General features: G+C 41.7%; 1 protein-coding gene across 1 annotated transcript; it reads left to right on the plus strand.

Annotated features, from left to right (window-relative positions):
• The first annotated feature begins 2,599 nt into the window (after positions 1-2,599).
• LOC117534321 lies at positions 2,600-5,924 on the plus strand. Its single transcript, XM_034198518.1, has 2 exons — positions 2,600-3,065; positions 4,288-5,924. The coding sequence occupies exons 1-2, from the start codon at positions 2,774-2,776 to the stop codon at positions 4,854-4,856; spliced, it is 861 nt and encodes a 286-aa protein (XP_034054409.1). The 5' UTR covers positions 2,600-2,773; the 3' UTR covers positions 4,857-5,924.
• The last annotated feature ends 19,328 nt before the right edge of the window (positions 5,925-25,252 follow it).

The following is a 25,252-nucleotide window of genomic DNA, read 5'->3' on the forward strand; positions in this document are numbered from 1 at the left end:
GAGTACCGGCCCAATTCTAGCACTGGATCAAATCACTTAAACACAAAGTCCATCCTCCTGTCCTTTTGGATGAAGCACTTGCGGGTCATTCAGCTGATCCTTTGCCACTCCAGTTTATCATTGTAGGCTAACCATAGAGAGGCTAACTCAATCTTGAAAATGACTCGGTTAATAATTTCGCAACGATGTCCTCACTATCACTGACATGAGCCATCATGAACGAACTTATGCTAATCATAAATCTATCCATCATAAATCTATCGATTAGATTAGATTTATGATTCGAAAATAATAAAAGTAGGGTAGACATGTGGATATTATCCTGCTGAACAAAACGTGCATTTATCTAACAGGTTCGTTTTCCACAGACCTTATTTCAAGCTATTTTCCAAAATCTTATGGAGAAATCCCAATGCTTTCTGTCGAGGGAATCCGAGCGAAGCTTACTTCCTGGGTTTTAGGATGCGTCACTGCACCTCTTGCATAGACCTCACAGCGGGCGGAACCTGTCATAAAGTCCGCGAAAATAAAGCCCGCCCATTTAGAGGGAAGATATGATTGGTCAATTGTACTGTCATTTGACATTACTCTCTCGTTGAGTTACTATAGTGGGCCCTCTGTGAATGTAGAGAGGGACCAACATCCGTCTTCACATAACTCGCAGAGACGGCATTTAACCCTTCACATTCCAATAGAAACTGAACAGGCAGATTTATTTCTTTGGAAATATTATTTTAAATACAAGTTATTTTGGTAAAACTAATGAAAAATGTAACAACAACAAAATATAAAAAATAATATTTAACATTTTTTTTTTTTTTTTAATGTTTTCAAATATTATTTTTTAGAATATCTTAGGCCCTCACAGAGGGCTGACGGCTCGCCACTGATGAGAGGTGATCAACGTGAATGCTCAGGTTCCACCTTAACACGCAGACACGTTGCTTCACCATGAGCAGAAACCTTTATATATACAGTCTATGGCAGAAACACTGAAACTCTGAAACTCTTGTTAAGTTTCTCCATCGTTGTGTACAAACTGGATAAAACGCGGGCTTTTTGTTGTTGTTCAGGAGTTGATCCTGTCTCTGCCCCCGCCTCGACGTAAGCGTGACGCAGTGACGTGCAGTCAGGGGAGGCAGGGGAGGCAGAGCCTCACCTGTCATGCTCATAGACTGGCCATACTACAATGTAACGGAAAAACAACTAAAGAAAAACTAAATAGTAATAATAATAAAATGTCTCCACTGATCTGTGTTGTAAATGTGATTTATGTTTGATTCCAATCGCTTTTTATAGTCAAAATCAGCAAATTTGCCGAGCTCCGCTACAACTACATGGGAGCGATGAGGAGTGAGGCAGGGACGAGCTCTGTCTCACATAAACCCACAGTAACTGGCTGGAGCGCGGGCACTAATTTAGCACGGGCACTTATTTTGTGAGCGCGCTCAAGCCAGTTACTGTGTGGTAAGGTGAGGCACAGATGAGCTCTGCCTCACCTCAAAATGCGTCACCTCACAGAAATTGGCTGGAAAGCGGGCCCTAAGCGCATGCCTGTTACCATTTCACTGTAGGTCACCAATGTAATGTTTGTAGATCCCTTTATTACATTTATCCTCGCCATCCATAGTCTCTAAATAACTTATTTCACGTATATATGATATTTAGGCTCGCTGTACAACGGCAATGAAAAAAGCACCAGGGGAGGCAGCCATAACCTCTGCCGCACTGAAGGGGGCGCACGTGAGCCCACAGGTCCTTGTTGCTACTGTTATTCTACGCAGAGACGGTATAGACGCGAACAACAAACTAGACTTTTGAAACTAGAGGAAGATAAGGAGGACTTTTACAAAAAAGTAATAGAGATTGTTGTCCAGAAGGATAGCATGGACTTCATCTTCAAGTCAAGGTAAGACCACATTGGTAATGAAAATGGGTTCTTACTAAGAAAGAACAATCCAATATGTAGATTGTGGGTAACCTTTTGTTGAACGGTCTGTTTAAAATGAATCGAAACATCAGACCAAAAAAGCTTTTGAAAATAACAGAATATTTCGATTAAGGTCAGAATATAATATTTGTAAATCTGACTCTAAAAGAGTCAGTGCCTCACCAGCCATGAACCTCACCGCACGTCACTGTATGCGGTTCTTTTGCTCTGCACGGACAATTTTTTGGTGCTTGAAACGAACCGGATTCCGGAGCTAAGAGGCTGCTCCACTGCGGTGTGAACAGGAAAACCCGGTGCTTTTCAAGCTCCAGCTCCGAACTGGCCCTGAAACACCGTTGGTGTGAATGAGGTATAAGAGACAGGGTCAGAGAGGCAGGAAGGGAGTGGAGCCTGATGGGGATACTGGGAACAGAAGGTGAGGGGGTAAGAGCTACCAGGGAGGCCATTATTAAGTATTTGAGTGAAACAGGATTGATTGGAAGAATTTAAAACAACGTAAATACAGTGGTATAATTCCACAAGTGGTGAAAGGATGATATGGTGATACACACTCTTGTACAGTAGGTGGCGGTATGCACCTTAAAGCTGTTTGCAATCCGCCAAAAACCGAGAGAAGAAGAAAAAACCGAGAGAAGAAGAAGAAGAAAAACCTGGATCCATATGGCGTCTCGTCGCTACGGTTCTCTCTCTCTGTGTTCCCGATAAAGTGTGTGTGAGCTCCAGCACTACTGATCCATTATCTGTGTGTCTGGATAAACCTCCGAATAGACTCTGTGCCCTTTTTTTGGAGCGTTTACCTCGGACTATAGGAGCTAGCTTAACATGCTAGCTGGAAACGTTAGCAACACTAGTCAGATTGAGAGTTTGATGGAGAGAGAAACGGTGTGTTTAACGGAGTTTGCAGGAAAAGGTGATCTAGTAAACATGAGTAAAGTCCAAATGCTGCTGTCGTTGAAGAAGCGACTCACTGCTGCTGCTGAAGATATATTTGCTCTGTTTGAAAAAACGATAGCAGAGCACGAGGAGGAGCTGTCTCTTTCCAAAGAGGAGAACGAGAGACTCCAGAAACTACTGGACGCTGTTTTACAGCCTCAGCTTCGGATACACAGAGCAGGTCTGTTCTTACTATTAATTAACACTTTAAAGCAGGGGTTTCCAAACTACGGCCCGCTGGCCTTTTTTAATCGGCCCTCAGCAAAAATGATTATGAAATATGGCCCACAAATTAAACTTGTGCTTTTCTTATATTGTACTTCTTAAATATATATTTACGACTATATTACACAGTAGTATTCATGTGTTAATAAGCCCACTTTTCAAATAAATTCAGTCAATTCATGTTGATAACATTTTCTAATATCTTAGTTGATACAAAAAAAATTACTTATTTACATAACCAGCTTGAAATAGACCCTTCATATTTCATCTTATTATAATCACACTGAGACTTCTGTGTTAAGGGGTGAGCTGCCAACAAGATAAATGAAACCTTATAGAGAGCTGTGATGTAGGCGGTTTTTTTCTTAAAGCATATTCATGTATCGACCCTAATTTACCTACATGTTGCTAACTTATAACTTAACTGATGAGGCGATATACCTCACCTCTATGAGTGGCCCAGCCCTTCGTATATTTTTCTGTATGTGGCCCTCGGTGAAAAAGTTTGGACACCCCTGCTTTAAACTATTTGGTAACACGTTAAAGTCTCTGGTAACACTTCTGACTGTTTATTAGTGCTGGGCAACGATTAAACATTTTAATCAAATTATTTTCTGGGATTAAATGCATTGTTATGCACACAATTCAATAATGAATTCAGAAGTAGTGTTTTGCGCTCTTTTATTTTAAACAAATTAGGTTATTTTTAACAGTAGTGGGCCTATTCCCTTTACAGAGTAGCATTTCAAATATTTCTTGTAAATCTCAAAAAACATTAATGTAATCAAATATAAAACCAAAGCTATTTGCCACTGCCAGGGCATTAACGTTTTAACTAGTTTTTTATATAAAGCCTCCGAGTCCAGTGATAAGGAATGTACATTTTTCTGAGAATATTTGTGTACTTTTAATCAACCTGTTAAGCCCCAAGCCTGTTTTTCAGGCCTCAGGCTCGAAAATGACATTCCCAGAACAAATGACTATATCTTCACTTCTAAAAGGGGTAGATTAATAATCTTTTTTCTCAAAGCAATGATAAACCTGTGAGTTGGATGTAGAAAATAATCAAAATCAGAATCAATATAGATGTTTTTATTTTAAAGTAAATTCAGATTGAACCTCTGTGGTTATGAAGTCCTTTGAGCGCCTTGTCCTGTCCCACCTGAAATCCATCACAGACCCACTCCTGGACCCCCTGCAGTTCGCCTACAGAGCCAACAGGTCTGTGGACGACGCTGTCAACATGGCCCTTCACTTCCTCCTCCAGCACCTGGACACACCAGGAAACTACGCCAGGATCCTGTTTGTGGACTTCAACACCATCATCCCGGCTCTGCTGCAGGACAAGCTCTCCCAGCTGCATGTGCCCGACTCCACCTGCAGGTGGATCACAGACTTCCTGTCTTACAGGAAGCAGCACGTGAGGCTGGGGAAACACGTCTCTGACCCCCGGACCATCAGCACCGGTTCCCCTCAAGGCTGCGTTCTTTCACCTCTGCTCTTCTCTCTGTACACCAACAGCTGCACCTCCAGTCACCAGTCTGTCAAGCTCCTGAAGTTCGCAGACGCCACCACCCTCATCGGACTCATCTCTGGTGGGGGGGGAGTCTGCCTACAGGTCGGAGATGGACCAACTGGTGACTTGGTGTGGGGAAAACCACCTGGAGCTCAACGCCCTAAAAACAGTAGAGATGGTCCTGGACTTCAGGAAGACTGCAGCCCCACCCACCCCCATCACTCTGTGTGACTCTCCAGTAACTGCTGTGGAGTCTTTCCGCTTCCTGGGTACCATCATCGCCCAGGACCTCAAATGGGAGCAAAAAGCCCAGCAGAAGATGTTCTTCCTGAGAACAAAATTAACTTTTTGATGTCTTTTATACATGAATATGTTTGCCCTGTTTCAGAAAATGCAACCCTCTCTATTTTCCTCCTTTCCCACATCTCTAAAAACAAAATGTGGGGGTGCAAACCATGGATATATATAAAGGCTAAATGGCTCAAGGGGGAGTCGCCAGCGTAGCTCACCGGTGGCCATCTTGCCACAGTCAACAACTACTGCTACAGCTCTTGTAAGGTTAGTGATCTTAACTCGCTGAAATCTTGACTGATTTACAAACTGTTTGGTTTATTATAAACGTTATTATCATGGCTATGATACAGGAGACAATGAGACGTGTTGAACAAAAAAAGTCCATGATTATAATTATAAGTATGCAGTATCATGACTACATCTTTGATGTTTATAACAATCCAAACCGTTTGAAAATTGGTTGAAAATTGAGCAAGCTATGGTTATTTCAGAAGTGCACCATAGAAATAATGCTATGAATAAGCGAGCTGCCTGTGGCAAGATGGCCGCCATGTGGCAACGTCGGTCTCCATTGGCCAGCAGCGCGGGTGAGTCATCTAGTGTTTATATATATCTATGGTGCAAGCGAGCAGATCCAGGATTTGGCTCCTATGACGTCATTGATGAAATGTGGCACACGTGACACGTCCCAAACAATCGCACACATAGCAGTGACACTATAATTTACATTTTTTTACTATGTTCAATCTGAATTTACTTTAAAATAAAAAAAATCTATATTGATTCTGACTCTTCTACATCCAACTCACAGGTTTATCATTGCTTTGAGAAAAAAGATTATTAATTTACCCCTTTTTAGAAGGGAAGTTATTGTCATTTGTTCTGGGAATGTCATTTTCGAGCCTGAGACCTGAAAAACAGGCTTGGGGCTTAACAGGTTAATGGTGATTAGATTTTTAAATGCTAACACTTAACAGTTTGTTCTGACTTTGTGCTTCCTGTATTCCTGCAGATGTCCAGCAGCTGGTGGTGGTTAAAGAAGAGCTTCTCCCTGACCAGCAGGAGTGGAGCACCAGTCTGGACCAGGAGGACCCAGAGCCCCCCCCACACATTAAGCAGGAACAGGAGGAACTCAGGATCAGTCAGGAGGGAAAGCAGCTTCAGGAGCTCGAGGAGGCTGATATCACCAAGTCCACTTTCACTCCTGACCCTGTGAAGAGTGAAGATGATGAAGAGAAACCTCAGTCCTCTCAGCCTCATCAAAGACAAACTGAACACATGGAAACAGAAGCTGGTGGAGATGACTGTCGAGGACCAGAACCAGCCAGGAACTCAGATTCAGAGAGCAGTTTACAACCAAAGACTGAGGACGACACTGGAGACTCTTCTAAACCTGACACTGGAGACTCTTCTGAACCTGACACTGAACACAGTGCTGATTGGAAGGAGACCAGAGAACCTGCGTCAGGCTCAAACTCACTGCAAAATATACATGAATCTGTCAGTGATTCACGATGTATTGCTGTAAAGAAACCATTTGGCTGCTCTGTGTGTACGAAATATTTTGTATCGAGTGGAAAATTAGAGCTACACATGAGAATCCACACAGGAGAGAAACCACACAGCTGCTCAGTCTGTAAAAAAGCTTTTTCACAGAGTGGAAGTTTAAAGCTACACATGAGAGTCCACACAGGAGAGAAACCACACAGCTGCTCAGTCTGTAAGAAAGCTTTTTCACAGAGTGGAAGTTTAAAGCTACACATGATAATCCACACAGGAGAGAAACCACACAGCTGCTCAGTCTGTAAGAAAGCTTTTTCACAGAATGTACATTTAAAGGAACACATGATAATCCACACAGGAGAGAAACCACACAGCTGCTCAGTCTGTAAGAAAGCTTTTTCACAGAATATACATTTAAAGGAACACATGACAATCCACACAGGAGTAAAATCACACAGCTGCTCAGTCTGTAAGAAAGCTTTTTCACACAGTGGAAATTTAAAGACACACATGAGAGTCCACACAGGAGAGGAAATATACAGCTGCAATGTTTGTGACAAAACATTTAAATGGCATGGTTATTTCAAAAGGCACAAGTGTGTTGGTCGTCAGTCCTCACAGCTTAATGAAATTCAAACTGAGGATAACAGAGAGGCAGAGCCTCCAGTCAGCAGCTCAGCTGAACACATGGAAACATAAGCTGATGGAGAGGACATTGAATAAGTATTATGCCACTTCACACATGAGAAGAATCTGCCTGACTGTATTAACATTGTCGCACAACATTCATATAAGACTTAAATGAACTCCATCTTTATCAACATAAGTGGACAATATGTTTAATGTTTTCGTCATACTGATTTTCTGATGTATAAGTTAACCACTGACTGTTGATGAACCATTTTATTTTGGATTGAGGGCTCCAAGTTTTCATATTGAGTGGTGCAGTGACGTGTCCTAAAACCCGGAAGTAAGCTGCACATGGGTACCTTCCGGATCCCTCGACAAAATAACAATACAATTTCTCCATAGGATTTTGGAAAATAGCTCGAAATAAGGTCTGTGGTTGACACACATTTAAGAGACGGATCACGTTTTGTTCAGCCGGAAAATATCCACATGTCTACCCTACTTTTATAATTTTTGAATCATAAATCTAATCGATAGATTTATGATTCGAAGAGCTAGAAAGAAAAAAAAACCTGAATAGAGCTAGAAGATAGCCAGGACCAAAACATATGGAGTGTGGACTGGTACTAGAGAGGGGCCAGTTTACCTCCTGGGCCACTGCCAAAGTGCCCTTGAGCAAGGCACCTAATCCCCAACTGCTCACCGGCTCCGGCTAGACTGGCTGCCTCCACTCTGACCTCTCAACTGCATGTGCATGTGTGCATATAACTGTGAGTATTTGTATATGTATGTGCATGTTCTAAAAAGTGTGTACTGTGTGTACTGCATGATCTGTATAAAAACGAATGTGTGTGTATGACAGAGTGGAAACTGAATTTCCCCCTCGGGGGATTAATAAAGGTCCATCTTCTCTTCTCTCTTCTCTAAACATAAGATCTCGAGCATCTAAAGCAATATTGGTAAATTATTTAATATCAGATTATAATATTGATATATGCTGTCTCACTGAAACTTGGTTGAGACATGAAGAATATGTCAGCATAAATGAGGCCACTCCACCCAGCCATATCAATACTCATATTGCTCAAGGTACAGGCCGAGGAGGTTGAGTTGCAGCCATCTTTGACTCAAGTTTACTTATCAATACTAAACCAAAATAAAATTATACCTCCTTTGAAAGTCTCGTTTTTAGTCTTACGCATCCGACCTGGAAAACTTTGCAGCCAAACTTATTTGTTACAGTGTACCGTGCACCAGGTCCTTATTCAGAATTCTTATCAGAATTATCTGAGTTTTTATCAACTTTGGTTCTTAAAACAGATAAAGTAATTATCATAGGTGACATTAATATTCATGTTGACGATGATACAAATAATCTTACTGTTGCATTTAACTCTGTTTTAGATTATGTTGGTTTCCGTCAGAGTGTAAATAAACCAACCCACTGCTATAATCACACTCAACCTTGTTCTACTACTTATGGTATTGAAATTGAGCAACTATTAGTCGAACCGCATAATCCTACTTTATCCGACCATTTCTTAGTAACTTTTGATGTACTAGTGGTGTTTTTATATGTACAAAAGTGGTGGGGCACAACAAACGTAGATATTTATATAAGCTTCTGCAGTGACATGCAGTGAGGTTGAGGCATTAATCTGGTTCACAAAATAAGAGATTTATGGATCTCAACACTCGAAACAGAACTGTATATATTTCAACACTCCAAAAACCATTAGAATATGCTCACAAGCAATAACAAATCATTGATAAACTCCTCTCTCCTGTCTTTATCTTACCTAGTCTGCATTCTTTCTTTTTATTTATGCATATTTTACTAATCACCAACCTTTCAAACTGTGTTTTTGATTTTTTACTGACCTATACCACTCAGTGGAATGATTTATTAACTTATGTTGAACAACTATTTTAAATAGATGGAAATACTTGTTTACATAGATGACCAAACCGTTTGAGACCCACTGAGATAATTTAGACTAAAGTTTACAATCTGATCGCTCAGCAAGTCCTTTAGCTCACTGAGCTGACGTTATCTCAGCCTCTCAGTCCGACAGGAGAGGACTCTCCCTCTCCTTATTGTTGAAACAGCTTCTAATCTCTGTTAGCTCCGAGCTAGCACCAGATGCTAACAACAACCCCCGTTACTCTCTCTGTCGCTCTTTCTGTCTCTCTGTCTCTCTCTCTCTCTCTCTCACACAAAATGTGCTCGTGCTACACATACACAGACGCTCCTCCGTGACGATGACCGCTTGCGTAAACATTTATAATTAACACATTTGAAAAGTGGGGGGGACACAAACAGGATTTTTAAAAGTAGGGGGGGGGCATGTCCCCCCTGTCCCCAGTGGAAATTACGCCCATGCGCAGATCTAAGATCCAGTAGAAATGATAACAAGTAAAAGTCTGCTGCTTATTGTTCTACTAGGCCAAAATAGAGTCAAAGAGTATATGAGAGTGAGAGTGTGTTAATTAATATGTTTGGCAGTTTGGAGTAAGTCTGTAGATTTGTGTGTGTGTGTTTCATGTATAGGCCTCTCACGATAATTAATTTTGTTGGATACATTTTCCCGGAAATTATTGCGATAAACAATAATATTGTCGGCACCGTTGTATGACCATTTTAGACCACTGACATAATGATAATATATAATAATAGTTCAAGTACATATTTTCAAACTGCTAGTCACATCCTCATGTAAATGGAAATGTATCGAGGTCAGAAAAGTTATGGAGTTCATTTTTATTTATCGTACGATAAGTCAATTAATTGCTTATCGCGACAGGCCTATGCACACAATAAAACAGTGGAAACAAACATGTGTTTGACTTTCATTAGTGAATTAAACTGTGTGCCCTTTATAGTCTGTGTCCAATATTGTGTATTTGTATATATTGTATATATATCCTATATATATGCTAAGGTCCCGCTACTGACACGATAGAAGTCATTTAGTGCGCATATGTGTAATTAAACCCATGATATCAAAATCTCACTATCTACTACTTTGATGTTCTCATAAACGAGTCATGTTTATCATAGAACTTTGTTTAATAACCTTAATAGTGATGGAGCAACATTACATCCACATTGCAGTTATCACAACACTACTCGAATCCCTCCTGTAGATCCCTACATCCGGTACGGTGCCTGCAGAAGGACAAAAGAGACCAAATGCGAACATCCCCTTTCTTTAGCTCTTCCTACAGTAGTGAACAAAACTGTTATACTGAGCACATAGACAGAACATACAAAATGCTGCAAATGTACACATTATCAAACTATGTGTGCATTTAGTAACTGATGAACACAGAGGCTATCTCAAAGAATGTGTGTAGCAATTAACTTAGTAATTACTACAGTAACAAAGTAGATTACTATAATAGAATAGCCTACATTTGCACTGTGAAACAAAACTTTAAGTCTCAATATGGCATAACTGTGTGAACTAACAGTTTAGAGTCATTGTTCTCTGAGTGGTATGCTTATGCATACATGACAAAGCTTCAGTCTCTGTATTTGGGATTAGGCTTGATAGCACGGCCTGAGCGTGTCCTGTAGACACTCTCAGGAGTGTCTGACAGCAGTTTAGCTGTGGGAACATCAGCCCTCATGTGTTCACTGTTCAGTGATTCCTGTGTGTGCGTGTTACAATCTGTAAACTCAAGTCCTGTGTCCTGATGATCAGTGTCACTTGTGGAGGTGTGTGACGGGCAGAGTTGGGTGTTACAAAGTAACGTGTTACTGTAATAATATTACTTTTGCCGGTAACGGAGTAGTTTAACGCGTTACTTTTATAATTCAGTAATCACACTACAGTTACTAACATTGCCCCGACACGCGTTACTTCGTTACTTTTATAAAATAATCACACTCACTGACAGACTAGAGGGGTTTCGGCCGCAGGTTTATATACATGTAGGCCTATGTAATCTGCGCGACTTGCGAGACCACATCTCCACGTGCAGTGCTGCATAAACATGGCTGAGTCTTTCATCTGTAAACTCCCTCAACGGGGCCGCTCGCTCTCTTTTGTTGATCGCCCTCTCACGGGTGAACAGTTCAATGTCCCGCTTCATTGTAGGAATTCTGTCTCTACCACTTTAGTTTGACCATCTCTGTTACTAAGTTATGGAATACTAAATAAATAAGTAATTAGATACCTTACCGTTACTGCGCTCATAAAGAATGATACGAATAATGCGTCTTGAACTGGTTTAATTAATTAGTGTCTTGACGTTTCACAGACTGTTAGCTTGTTGTGGTATAGGCTCTAAAATAGGCTGGTAGCCTATTTTAGAGCATATAAAAGAAAGACTTTGTGTTATGTCTTCCTTAATGCAATAGTAATTGGGGGTGCAAGTGGAGTCTCGCAGAGGCAAAACTGTGGCGCGCACACTGTAGGTGCGCCGCAGTCTGCGTGATCTGCCTGTAGGGAGGGGCGGGCCGGCCCTGCGAGTAAAGTAACGAGTAAAGTAACGAGTAAAGTAACGAGTAAAGTAACGAGTAAAGTAACGAGTTACTTTATGTAGAGAGTAACGAAGTAGTGTAATATATTACTTTTTTTTAAAGTAATATGTAATATGTAATATATTACTTTTTTTTAGTAACGACCCCATCTCTGGTGACGGGACAGGCTCAGCTACAGGCAGAATGTGCCTACGATTCCTTCTGTACAGCTTCCCGTCTGAGTGAACGAAGTATGACCGGGGTTCCTTGCAAATCTGTCAGAAAGCTGCAGCTGATTCAGAACGCTGCTGCTGGAGTACTCACTGACACTAGAAAAGTGGATCACATCACTCCGGTTCTGAGATCATTACACTGGCTTCCAGTCTGCCAAATAATTGATTTTAAAATACTACTGCTAGTTTTTAAATCACTAAATGGCTTAGGACCGAGGTATATAGACGACCTACTCCATCACTATGAAGCATCCAGGAGTCTCAGGTCTTCTGGGTCGGGTCTGCTCCAGTAGCGTGGCGTGGGGAAAAAATTAGGGGAAGCCAATAAAACGTCCTTTCTTTTGGGTCGGGGGTGTGGTGGTCAATGTAATAACGTAACCAGATGAGTGATTACAGCACCCGTTATCATTTTACACACATTTGTATCATACAGATGCAGGACTTACACACGCCTGTTATCTAACCGACAGGTCCGCACGCACTCTCCAGCCCAAACTCTAATAAGCATTCATTCACAAACTAAATCAGGAGACCTTTAACGTTTTACGTCCGATTCGCTCCTTTTTTCCTCGCTGTACACAGCTCCAGTTTGGGCATCGGCCTGTCATCAGATTGTATTTGTTGTTGCTGCTGTAGCGGAAGTTTAATTATTTTTGATGAAATACTCCAAATCTCCACCCTCCATAATTGCACTTGCTTCAGTTGCTTGCTACTTTCTAACGGCGGTGAGAGTGATGCAGTGACGCTATCTATCTTCTATCGATTAGATTTATGATTCGAAAATTATAAAAGTAGGGTAGACATGTGGATATTATCCGACACAACGTTCATTTATCTAACAGGTTCGTTTTCCACTGACCTTATTTCGAGCTATTTTCCTAAATCCTATGGAGAAATCCCATTGCTTTTTTGTCGAGGGAAACCGAGCGCAGCTTACTTCCGGATTTTAGGATGCGTCACTGCAACACTAAATTGATGCGATTTGATTGGATTGTGAGGCAAGGGAAGCCAGCCGACTCTGGCTTCCCTTGGCATGGCCCTGACCAATCACAGGTTGGCAGGGGCATCACGTGAGCCTCATCTGATTGGTCAATCCCTCAATTTTTTTCACCAAGGGAAGCCAGATTCGGCTGGCCTCCTCTCGCAACAGTGAGTGCAATCTACTGTTTCACCATAACATCTAGAGGGCGCTGTTTCACTCTTTGTAAAATACTCAATGAGAATGGGGGAGAGACGGGCCGGCAGCAACACACAGCAGGAGGAGAATTAGGAGAATTATCGAAACAAAACAAAGTGTTTTTATTTATTTATTTAAATTATAACTACAATCCGAAAAAACAGGGGAAGCCTGGCTTCCCTTGGCCTCCGGGAGAAAACACCACTGGTCTGCTCTCTGTTCCGAGAATAACCACTAAACATGGAAAAGCAGCTTTTAGTTATTATGCCCCAACAATTTGGAACAAACTGCCTAAATCGTGCACGTCCGCCGAAACACTTCCTATTTTTAAATCCCGACTAAAAATGCACCTATTTGCCGCTGCTTTTAATTGAGCTGCCCATACTCACAGGTATGCATTTTTAGTCATGTATTCTGTACCTGCTGTGATTATTTATTTATTTTATTTCATTACCTTTGCTTATTATGCATGTTTTGAAATGCCTTGTTAATAATGTATTTAATGCTGTATTTGTCTTTAAATGTCTTTTGCTTTTAATCTGTAAAGCACTTTGAATCGCCAAGTGCTGAAATTGCCTTGCCTTGCCTCCAACGAGGCGTTTTGGGGCAGCATAGACTGTGTTAGAGTTTTACTCGCTACAGGGTGTACTCTGAGGGTTTTTGACTCAGTAGACCGTTTACATGCATAAAAACCTGCATAACACACAAGGGGACGGGTAATAACTGGAAAAGCATGAAATGGGCCCTGTAAGCAATGTATTCACTTTTTTGTAACACAACATTTGCTTCATTATGGCAATCAATTTCTAAAGAAATAATGAATGTATAGACTCTTCCTTTCCCCCTTTTCCACTGTCACTCCATAATTTCATTAATGTCATTTCATGTCTTAACTTCTTAAAGTATTTATTTATTTACTGTGAGAAAACCTTTTCAAAGTGACTATATTGTACATTTAAGAAGATGTTTAGAAACGTTGTTCTTCAGTATTTTTGGTTAGAGGAATATTGAAATGATTGCCATAGGAGAGAGTATGGAGATAGCAGCAAAGTATTTTTCTGTCTTTTCTTCTGGCTGTGACTTCAGTGCAGTTGGGTGTTTTTTAGGCTGTTCCACTGTAACTGTAATTAAAGCATTGCCTCCAGAAATGATATATTTAGGACTGGTGTCACAGCATTTATAAATATGTTCTATTTCTATTTTTAAGGTCATTTCCCTGCAGCTCTGTGCTGCCATTTCTCTCTCTGTTGTCACAACTGTCCACTAGAGAGCGCTGCAGCTCCTGAGATTTAACACTGATGCTGCAGAAAGCTTTCTTACTGCTGTTGAATACATTCCAGTAAGTTCAAACATATTATTAATGCCACTATTCAAAGAAGATCTGTTTGTTTTATGGCACCCGTTATGCCATTTTAAATCAACACAGTGCCCTCTTCTGAAGGAATGAACGTACCACATGCTGTTGCCCTTTGTGGACATTTTATGTTGTGCTTATCTTAAGAAGCTGTTTGATCTCATTATTCTTAAAACTGCGCAATGGTTTTTATTGACATTTTGTCTAGAGAAAATAACGTGTATCTTTGATGCTGAAATGTGCTTTGCCTTAGTTTCAAGAAAATGAAAGGTATGCATCTGGACCCGGTGACGACATTACCTATTGACGCAGCAACCACTGTAAGTTATATTCTTGTTTAATTAGACTTCTCTGTTTCATTTATTCGACTCTGTATAAATTGTTATTGTAGCGTAAACGGCTAAATCGCAATTGAGAGATTTTAAATCTCAGATCTGCTCAGGCGAAACCTGCTTTACAGGTCTCAGCACTCAAGCCTGCATTAATATAGGCACGGCCAGTCTATTGTCGCCCATCAGCTGTAGATAGTTAACTAATTAGAGGGCCGTGGCCCTACAGCTGTGAGAACTGAGCAATCAGGCGTCCATTTCGGGTAGCTCTTTCCTGGAGCGTCAGCTTCAGCGTCAGACAGCCGAAGACTGACAAAGACATTGGAGTCCTGCGGGAGTAAGACTGACAAAGACATTGGAGTCCTGCGGGAGTCACGAGGGAGGCAAAGAGGAGGCAAATCCTACTCTGATCGAGCTGGTGTCTTATTTCTCTTTTCTTTAGTTTTCTAGCCCCGCATGCTATAATCATGTGTATTTTCTCTATTCCTGTTCATGTGTCTTCTCGCAATTATCACTGGCCCCGTGTATCTCCTAATCGATATAACCGGCCTGCTCTCGTCTATCCCACATGCTCCACTGAGATCCAACATCTAGTTTCAGGTGGCCTGTGGAATTGCCAGTCAGCTGTTCCTAAGGCTGACTTTATCTCTGGCTACGCCTCCCTGCAGTCTCTGGATTTCCTTGCTCTCACTGAGACCTGGATTACTCCATCCAACACATCCACCCCAGCAGCTCTCTCCACTGCATATTCCTTCTCCCATACACCCAGACCCACTGGCAGAGGAGGTGGCACTGGTCTCCTGCTCTCTCCCAAATGGAGCTTTTCCCTCTTCAAGCTACCTAACTTCGCTCCTTCCACCTTTGAATTCCATGCCGTCACAGTAACCCATCCTATACAGTTAACCATTGTTGTTCTCTACCGTCCACCATGCGCCTTGGGGGACTTCTTGGAGGAATTAGATAATCTCCTCTCACACATCCCTGAAACTGGCCCTCCCGCTGTACTTCTCGGAGACTTCAACCTCCAGACGGGGAAGATAGACGAACTAACATCTCTGTTAACCGCCTTTGCTTTATCACTGTCTCCGTCCCCACCGACTCATAAAGCTGGCAATGTCCTTGATCTCATATTCTCAAGGAACTGCGCTACTTCTAACCTCTCTGTAAACCCGCTCCACACATCCGATCACTTCTTCATTTCATTCTCTCTATCCCTTTCCAAACATAACAAACTAATCTCTTCTCATCCTGCACTTGTCCGCCGTAACCTTCGCTCCCTCTCCCCCTCTAGCTTTGCCTCGTCGGTGCTCTCAGCCCTCCCTTCCTCTGATTCGTTCCATCTCCTGCCTCCAAACTCTGCTGCAGAAACTCTCCTCTCTACTCTCTCATCCACTCTGGACTCTCTCTGTCCTCTCACATCTCGGCAGGCTCGTCAGTCCCCTCCTGCTCCCTGGCTAAATGATGCACTGCGTGCTAATAGAACCGTCCTTAGGGCAGCAGAGCGGAAACGGTGGAAATCCAAACACCGTGACGCCCTCCTAACCTATCAGGCTCTCCTCTCCTCTTTCTCTGCTTCGATCTCTCAGGCAAAAAGCACTTTCTTTCAAGATAAGATCCAATCTTCCTATTCCAATCCTAAAAAACTATTTTCCATCTTCTCCACCCTCTTGGACCCTCCAAAAGCTCCTCCCCCCTCCTCACTTCTGTCAAGCGACTTTGTTACCCACTTTGAAAAAAAGGTTGATGATATTCGCTCTTCTTTTTCTGACTCACCTTTACTCACCGCTCGGTCACCAGACCCTCCTTCCACCAACACACTTACCTCCTTTTCCCCTCTCTCTCCAAGTGAGGTTCTTACCCTCATTACCTCTACCCGCCCTACCACCTGTCCTCTGGACCCTATCCCTTCAAACCTCCTTCAGACTATCGCTCCTGATATTCTACCGTTTCTCACCCATTTAATCAACACTTCTCTAACTTCTGGTCACTTTCCAAACAGTCTCAAGGAGGCAAGAGTAAACCCTCTCCTAAAGAAACTCACTCTCAACCCGTCTGATGTTATAAACTACAGGCCTGTCTCTCTCCTCCCGTTCCTGTCTAAATCACTTGAACGCGCTGTCTTTAAACAACTCTCCTGTTATCTCAATCGGAACAACCTTCTGGATCCGCACCAGTCTGGTTTCAAGGCAGGTCACTCCATAGAAACTGCTCTCATTGCTGTCACGGAGGAACTGCACACTGCCAAAACTGCATCCCTCTCCTCTGTCATCATCCTATTGGACCTGTCTGCTGCATTCGACACGGTGAATCATCAGATCCTCCTTCGCACTCTCCAAAAACTTGGAGTTTCAGGCTCTGCACTTTCCCTCCTCACCTCATACCTGAAAGACCGTACCTACAGGGTGACTTGGAGAGGGTCTGAGTCCGACCCTTGTCAATTAACTACGGGGGTCCCTCAGGGCTCTGTTCTTGGTCCCCTCCTCTTCTCCCTGTACACAAACTCGCTCGGATCAGTCATTAGCCCGCATGGTTTTTCTTACCACTGCTACGCTGACGACACCCAATTAATTCTGTCCTTTCCCCGCTCAGAGACCCAGGTCGTTGCACGCATCTCTGCTTGTCTAGCTGACATCTCTCAGTGGATGTCTGCTCACCACCTCAAGCTCAACCTTGACAAGACTGAGCTGCTCTTCCTCCGGGAAAAGATTGTCCCACTCTTGACCTAACAATCAACATCGGCACCTCAGTTGTTTCCCCGACTCAGACTGCAAGGAATCTGGGTGTGACCCTAGATAACAACCTGTCCTTCACTGCAAACATCGCTGCTACAACCCGTTGCTGCAGATACACGCTTTACAACATCAGGAAGATACATCCCCAGCTGACTCAGAAAGCGACTCAGGTTCTGGTCCAGGCTCTCGTCATCTCACGCCTAGACTACTGCAACTCCCTCCTGGCTGGTCTACCTGCATGTGCCATCCGACCTCTGCAGCTCATCCAGAATGCAGCGGCTCGTCTGGTCTTCAACCTTCCTAAATTCTCCCACACCACTCCGCTCCTCCGCTCCCTTCACTGGCTTCCGGTAACTGCTAGAATCCACTTCAAGACACTGGTACTTGCTTACCATGCTGCGAATGGATCTGGCCCTTCCTACATCCAGGACATGGTTAAACCGTACACCCCAGCACGTGCACTACGCTCTGCATCAGCCAAACGGCTCGCTGCGCCCTCGCTGCGAGGGGGACCCAAGTTCCCATCGGCGAAAACACGTGGGTTTGCTGTCCTGGCTCCAAGATGGTGGAATGAGCTCCCCATTGACATCAGGACGGCAGATAGCTTGCACATCTTCCGGCGCAAACTGAAAACTCATCTCTTTCGACTCCACTTCGAGCGTTAGAACTATTAACGAAGCACTTTTATACTAATAAAGGATTGGCTTACCTAAAGCCAGTTGAGTAGCACTTGAAATGTTTGGCTCTATGAAACCTGATGTACTTATATGATTCTGTTTTCTTCAAGGTTGTGTCTTCCTGGTCGAATGTACTTATTGTAAGTCGCTTTGGATAAAAGCGTCAGCTAAATGCAATGTAATGTATAAAAACCAAACAGTGTGTGTGACGGGCTTATTCCCTCTTAGTCTTCTTCCCCATTTATAAATAGATATCACGTGCACTTCATGACACCTACAGCTGTCTATATCCTAAAGAAGTGGTGGTGGATAGTGTTATGACCGAAGTAACAAAATACTGATACCGGTTAGTAAAACTCATGAATTAATGCTTTGACAAGTCTGCAGACAGACGGCTATGGGCTCAGAACAGTCTCATAATACACACATGCACACATGGATTCAAACTTGTATTTCATGATCCACAAAAGGATTCACATTTGTATTTCCGGATCCACACTTGTGTTTTTCAATGCACACACACACACATGTGTTCCGTTTCATATACATGCAAATACAATCCAAATACAGAAAAAAGTTTTACATAATGTATTTTTGATCCTCACATATTTATTTTCCGTTTAAAACCTCTGCACCTGCAAACACAAACCGCTTTCTCTGCATGGATCGCTGTGCATTCGTGTGTGGGTTTTTTGAGACTCCCCGCCCTGACGGTCACCCGATTCGTACTTGTACTTTTTTCTATCTATAGCCAATCATATGTCCCCTTCATTATAAGCCAATCACATGAGCGCGCGCCCACAAGGGTATGCTTTCTTGCGTTCATGACATACTTCATATACGCATTTTGCGCTGTCCGGAGCTGACAGGTCCTTGGAGCCTGCCTGCAGGCATATTTGTGTGTGCATTGAAAAACAGAAGTCTGGATCATGAAATACAAGTGTGAATCCTTCTGTGTGTATTATGAGACTGTTCTGAGCCCATAGATGAAAAACCTTTTGAAATGCGTGTTTTCTGAATGGAGATTGGCTATACAGACATAAATAAACCAGCGACTGTATTCGCCATGACACAGACAGTCTGTGGTTTGTACTTGTTTAACTTTTGTCTAGTTTCTGAACAGATATGAGGAGCTGAGAGCTCTGAGTGCTAACAGCTAACGGCTGATGTTGGTTTTGTGGTTCGCATTGAAGATGACGTCACGGCTCCGCCTACACTGCGTTACTATAGTTACTGCCCCGGTTCCTAAACTGTAATGGAAATGTGCCATAAAGTGAGCCAGTCCTAACAAGGCCTAACGAGGCCTAGCCATACCGAGCGAGGCCGTGTAGTGGAAATGCGCCATAACAGGCCACAGGCTCTGGGGCCGTCACAATAGTAACTAAGTAGCTACATTTACTCAGTTACTGAACCATTTTTAGGTAATTTACTTGAGTATTTACTTTTCCTGGTAGTTTATAGGCCTACTTATAATCAAATAATTGTTCATGTATAATTATAGAGCTTTATTGGCCCCTATGGGAAATGTACAAGCTACCCTGCAGTATATAAAGGTAAACTTGCTTCGTATTTATCAGAGGCAACATTTGAGAATTAATGGATTAAGACTTATGATCTTAAAGTATAACATACATTTTTCAGAATATTACGTTTTTCAGTTACTTTTACATATATAAGTATCATTTGACGACTTAAGGACAAAGTATTCAGCACTTTAACTTAAATAAAAATAGTAATACCACCGTGTGTAGAAATGATCAACACGATACAAATAATTCCAGCATTTAAATGTGATAAACACATGAATGCATCAATGATGATTGTTTTGTTTTATTTATTTTACGTTATTTTGTTTTATTAGAGATGGAATGACATGATAACACACACTCATGTACCGTACAGTAGGTGGCGGTATGCAACTAAAAGCTATTTGCAATCCGCCAAAAACCGAGAGAAGAAGAATAAGCTCTTTGTAACCTGGATCCATGTGGCGTCTCGTTGCTACGGTTCTCTCTCTCTGTGTTCCAGATAAAGTGTGTGTGAGCTCCAGCACTACTGATCCATCATCTGTGTGTCTGGATAAACCTCTGAATGAACTCTGTGCTCTTTTTTCTGGAGCGTTTACCTCGGACTATAGGAGTTAGCTTAGCATGCTAACTGGAAACACGTTAGCAACACTAGTCAGATTGAGAGTTTGATGTAGAGAGAAACGGTTTGTTTAACGGAGTTTGCAGGAAAAGGTGATCTAGTAAACATGAGTAAAGTCCAAATGCTGCTGTCGTTGAAGAAGCAGCGACTCACTGCTGCTGCTGAAGAGATATTTGCTTTGTTTGAAAAAACGATAGCAGAGCTCGAGGAGGAGCTGTCTCTTTCCAAAGAGGAGAACGAGAGACTCCAGAAACTACTGGACGCTGTTTTACAGCCTCAGCTTCGGATACACAGAGCAGGTATGTACCCTTTACTCTTAATTAACACTTTAAAGTAGGGGTGTCCAAATTACGGCCCGGGGGCCAAATGCGGCCCGATGGCCATTTTGAATTAGCCCTCAGCTAATTCAAAAAGTATAATGAAATATTGCCCACAAATGAAACTTTTGCTTTTCTTATATTGTACTTCTTAAATATATATGTAGGCCTACAGATATATTACACAGTAGTATTCATGTGTTAATAAGCCCACTTTTAAAATAAATTCAGTCAATTTATGTTGATAACATTTTCTAACTTGATACAAAAAAGCCTAATAACTTATTTACATAACCAGCTTGAAATAGACCCTTCATATTTCATCTTATTATAATCACTCTGAGACTTCTGTGTTAAGGGATGAGCTGCCAACAAGATAAATGAAACCCTATAGAGAGCTGTGATGTAGGCGTTTTTTTTTCTTGAAGCATATTCATGTGTCGATCCTAATTTACCTAAATGTTCCTAATTTATAATTTAACTGATGAGGCGATATACCTCAATAGGGATGTCCCGATCACCTTTTTTTGCTCCCGATCCGATTCCGATCATTTGATTTTGACAATCTGCCGATACCGATTTTTCCCGATCCGATCTTTGTGCAATGCATTAAGAGAAAAGAAAGGAAAAAAGCATTCAGGTTGTCCCTTTAGGTTATTTTTTTTATTTAAATGACAGTACCCAACTATCCATTCTATCCAACATGGATATAGCTTCTTTTTTTCACAGCTGCATTGGATCAGTTCAGTTGTGCAGCATTGGATGAAAACTAAATAAAGCTTATCAGTGGTCCACCACAAAATAACCATGTAAACAAATTGAGTGCAGATAGTGCAGTAACAAAACAAAAATAACTACTGGAAAGAGGTACATTGACTAGCTTCACAAGTTCACATTAAGTCACAAATAATAAAATTAAAATAAACATGAACATAAACATAACATGAATAAACAAAGTATTATATTTCCATCTTACTGGAGTAACAGAATTCAATAGTAATCAGCAGCAAACCACTTATTTTTGTTATTCTACAGTATTGTGGTTTTATAGTTATTTGTTAATGTAACCCAATTTGTGTTCTTTGAAATTGAAAAGGATATCGCATTGTGTTTGTTACTTTCGTTGCAGTTGTATGTGTCTTAAGTGTAATTTGTCTTGGCTTCCTATTTGTGGACATGCTTTTATTTTGAAGGAGAGGTAGCGCTGTTGACAGGAAGTTGTTGTTGCTTTGGAAACAACGTGACGGAGATTAACGGAGAAAAGTAATATATACATATAAAGACGGAGAAAGTAAACGATAATGTTTATGGTTAAGTGTTAGCACCCCCCGAAGAGGCACAAGCTCTTACGTTGATATTGGAGATTTCAATAAATTCAATTTGAAAAAAAAATGAAAAAACAAACAATCGTATTAGATTGGTCGTGTTGAACGTAGCTATGTTCTTTCCACCACGCGGAACCTCCTTCTTGCAAACATTGCATCTGGCTGTTACACTGCCTTCGCTTTCAATTTTATAATACTTCCAAACTCCTGACATTTGCTCTGTCCCGACTCCCGAGTCACCAGCTGAACGTAGCCTCTCGTTAGCTTACTGCTACTATTAGACACTGCGCCCACTCTGTTGCTTTGAGAGAGATGAGCAACCAGGTCTGAAAACAAGCCCAAAAGAAGCAACACATACATGATGTTGTGTAATTTTAAACCAAAACTAAGGCCTCAGGATGACTTTAAGACGTGAACATGGTCATTTTTGTTTTGTAACATTAAATAAAATAATTTTTTTAAGGATTCCCGATCCCCGATCTTTTTCTCACGATTCCGATCTTTTAAAAATCACGTGATCGGCTCCGATCCCCGATCACGTGATCGGATCGGGACATCTCTATACCTCACCTCTATGACCCCCCCTTCGTATGTTTTTCTGTATGTGGCCCTCGGTGAAAAAAGTTTGGACAGCCCTGCTTTAAACTCTTTTGGTAACACGTTAAACAATTTGGTAACACTTCTGACTGTTTATTATTGCTGGGCAACGATTAAACATTTTAATCATGATTAATCAAATGATTTTCTGCGATTAATTGCATTGTTATGCACACAATTCAATAATGAATTCAAAAGTAGTGTTTTGCTTACTTTTATTTTAAACAAATAAGGTTATTTTTAACAGTAGTAGGCCTATTCCCTTTACAGAGTAGAATTTAAAATAGTTCTTGTAAATCTCAAAAAAACATTAATGTAATCAAATATAAAACCAAAGCTATTTGCCACTGCCAGGGCATTAACGTTTTATTTAGTTTGTTATTATGGATGGGTATCGTTAAGGTTTTAACGGTACTACTACTTTTATCGATACCGCTTATCGATCCGGTCCTTTAACGATACTCTTATCGGTTCCTTTGAGAAAAAAAAGGTAATGAACTAAACAAATTGTAAATAATGTGAACTTACAGAACTCTAAAAAACAAGTATTTACTGCAAAAATACAGTAGTACAGAGCAACACAGATGGGGCGTACAGGTATGCTGCAAAAGGCCTAACGGTTCTTCTGGAGGAAGATTAAGGTATACATACCTGATGTGGAAACGTTACTCGTGGATGGGGCTACAGAGCTACCAGAAAGTCAGTCGAAAACGGTGCATTTCTCCGTCTGAATGTGGTGCACTTTTACAAGATGTTTAGATAAATTGCTCGTGTTACCGTCCTTAAATGCTAAACTCTCATTGCGCTTTTGGCAACGAGCATTGTCCACCTCAAGACGGGTAAAGTTTAACCACACCTTGGAGCGCTTAGTTCTCTCCACCATCTCCGCCTTGTGTGTGTGTTGCATACATGTAGCAGCTGCGTGTGTATAAACTGCCCCGCCCCCTCACACACAGACAGGGGAGAGAGAGATCTCGTCTGGATTGGAAAGATCGAAAATACATATAGACGCATTTTGTAGTCTTATTGCATGTTGGAAATATATAAGTTGGCGAAACTAATACTGCAATATAATGTTTGTGTTGCATAATACATATGACATATATTTTTTAAATGTCTCCAATACCGATAAAAAGACTGATAACGTCGGAGCTTAACGGTACCACGGTCTTTAATAATTCAGCCCCGGGGCCCGTTTAATACCGGGGCTCGGTACCCATCCCTATTTGTTATAGAAAACAAGTTAGCCTCCGAGTTAATTCATTCTGCTGCTCTGTACAAGAAGGGACAGAGCAGACTCTTTCTGTCCTCACTGTGCAGCTCCTTCAGCGACAGGCTCCTGCTGCACCCCCCGCTGTCTCAGAGAGATACCGCAGGTCCTTCCTTCCTGCAGCGGTCAGACTATACAACCAGCACAGTCCCTAGTAGACCCCCATCCCACACACACACAAAAATACAGACTATAATGGCTCATTTCCACTACAGCGCGGTTTATGCGCACGGCCCGTTTCTGGTTGCATTTCCACCATCGGCTAGCGAGGTTCTTAGCGGGCCAACAACCAGGCTGAGTCTGGCTGAGTATGCTAAACTAGAGAGAGAGAATCTCTGGCAAGGGGGCTACAACTACAACAAAATGAACATATTTTATTGTAATTTAATTGTAATACACGTTTCAAAATGATGCCGAAGTAACAACATACTGATACCGGTTAGTAAAAACCATGAATTAATGCTTTGACAAGTCTGCAGACAGACGGCAGGCAAAAAACCTTTTTAAAATGCGTGTTCTCTGAATGAAGATTGGCTAAGCTAACGTTGTATATGCTCCGACCATCCACACTCACAACAACGGCCTATACAGACATAAATAAAGCAGCGACTGTATTCGCCATGACACAGACAGTCTGTGGTTTGTACTTGTTTAACTTTTGTCTAGCTTCTGAACAGATATGAGGAGCTGTGAGCTTGAGTGCTAACAGCTAACGGCTGATGTTGTTTTTCTGTGGTTCACATTGAAGATGACGTCACGTTTCCGCCTACACTGCGTTACTATAGTTGCTGCCCCAGCTACTAAACTGTAATGGAAAGGCAGCATAAAGTGAGCCAGTCCTAACAAGGCCTAACTATACCTTACTAAGCCGAGCGAGGCCCTGCAATGGAAATGCGCCATAACACCCCTTGCTGTTAACCTGTTAAGCCCTGAGCCTGTTTTTCAGGTCTCAGGCTCGAAAATGACATTCCCAGAACAAATGCCTATATCTTCACTTCTAAAAGGGGTACATTTTAGGAATCCAAACTGTAACATATGATAAGTACCCTGTATCAAGATTGATGCAAAACAAGTGACATTTTACCTTTTTTAGAGAGGTTTAGCAAAACAAATAAAAAATGGGGTCATTTGGGCTGATTTGTCATCTCTCTGCAGGGCTCAACGCTAACTTTTAAAAGTGGTTGCCAGGCTGGCAACCAGGCATCAGCTTTTGGTTGCCAAAACTGAAAATACGGTTGCCATTTTTAGACACCTCATATTTTAAATAATTAAGATACTGTACGGTTATACATCAACTTAATAATGAACATGTGACACAAAAGAATGTTCAAATGCTTTACAATAAGTAATTAACGCAATAATTTTAAACCTAAGTGCTAGTAAACTTGTCCGCCCTCAATTGCTGGTATACAAAATACCAGTAGTGCTGCTGTTATGTTCTTCACAGATCCACAAATGAATTGAGCAAGTCACTAGTTTCTTGGCCATCCGTTGTCTCCCTTTCAAATGTGGGTTTTCCTGACCTTTGTGCTGACCCCCACCATAGACCCATTGGCCCTTCAGCATTGAAGTC

This window comes from Gymnodraco acuticeps, unplaced genomic scaffold (assembly GCF_902827175.1).
Source record: "Gymnodraco acuticeps unplaced genomic scaffold, fGymAcu1.1, whole genome shotgun sequence".
NCBI classification, from domain to species: domain Eukaryota; kingdom Metazoa; phylum Chordata; class Actinopteri; order Perciformes; family Bathydraconidae; genus Gymnodraco; species Gymnodraco acuticeps.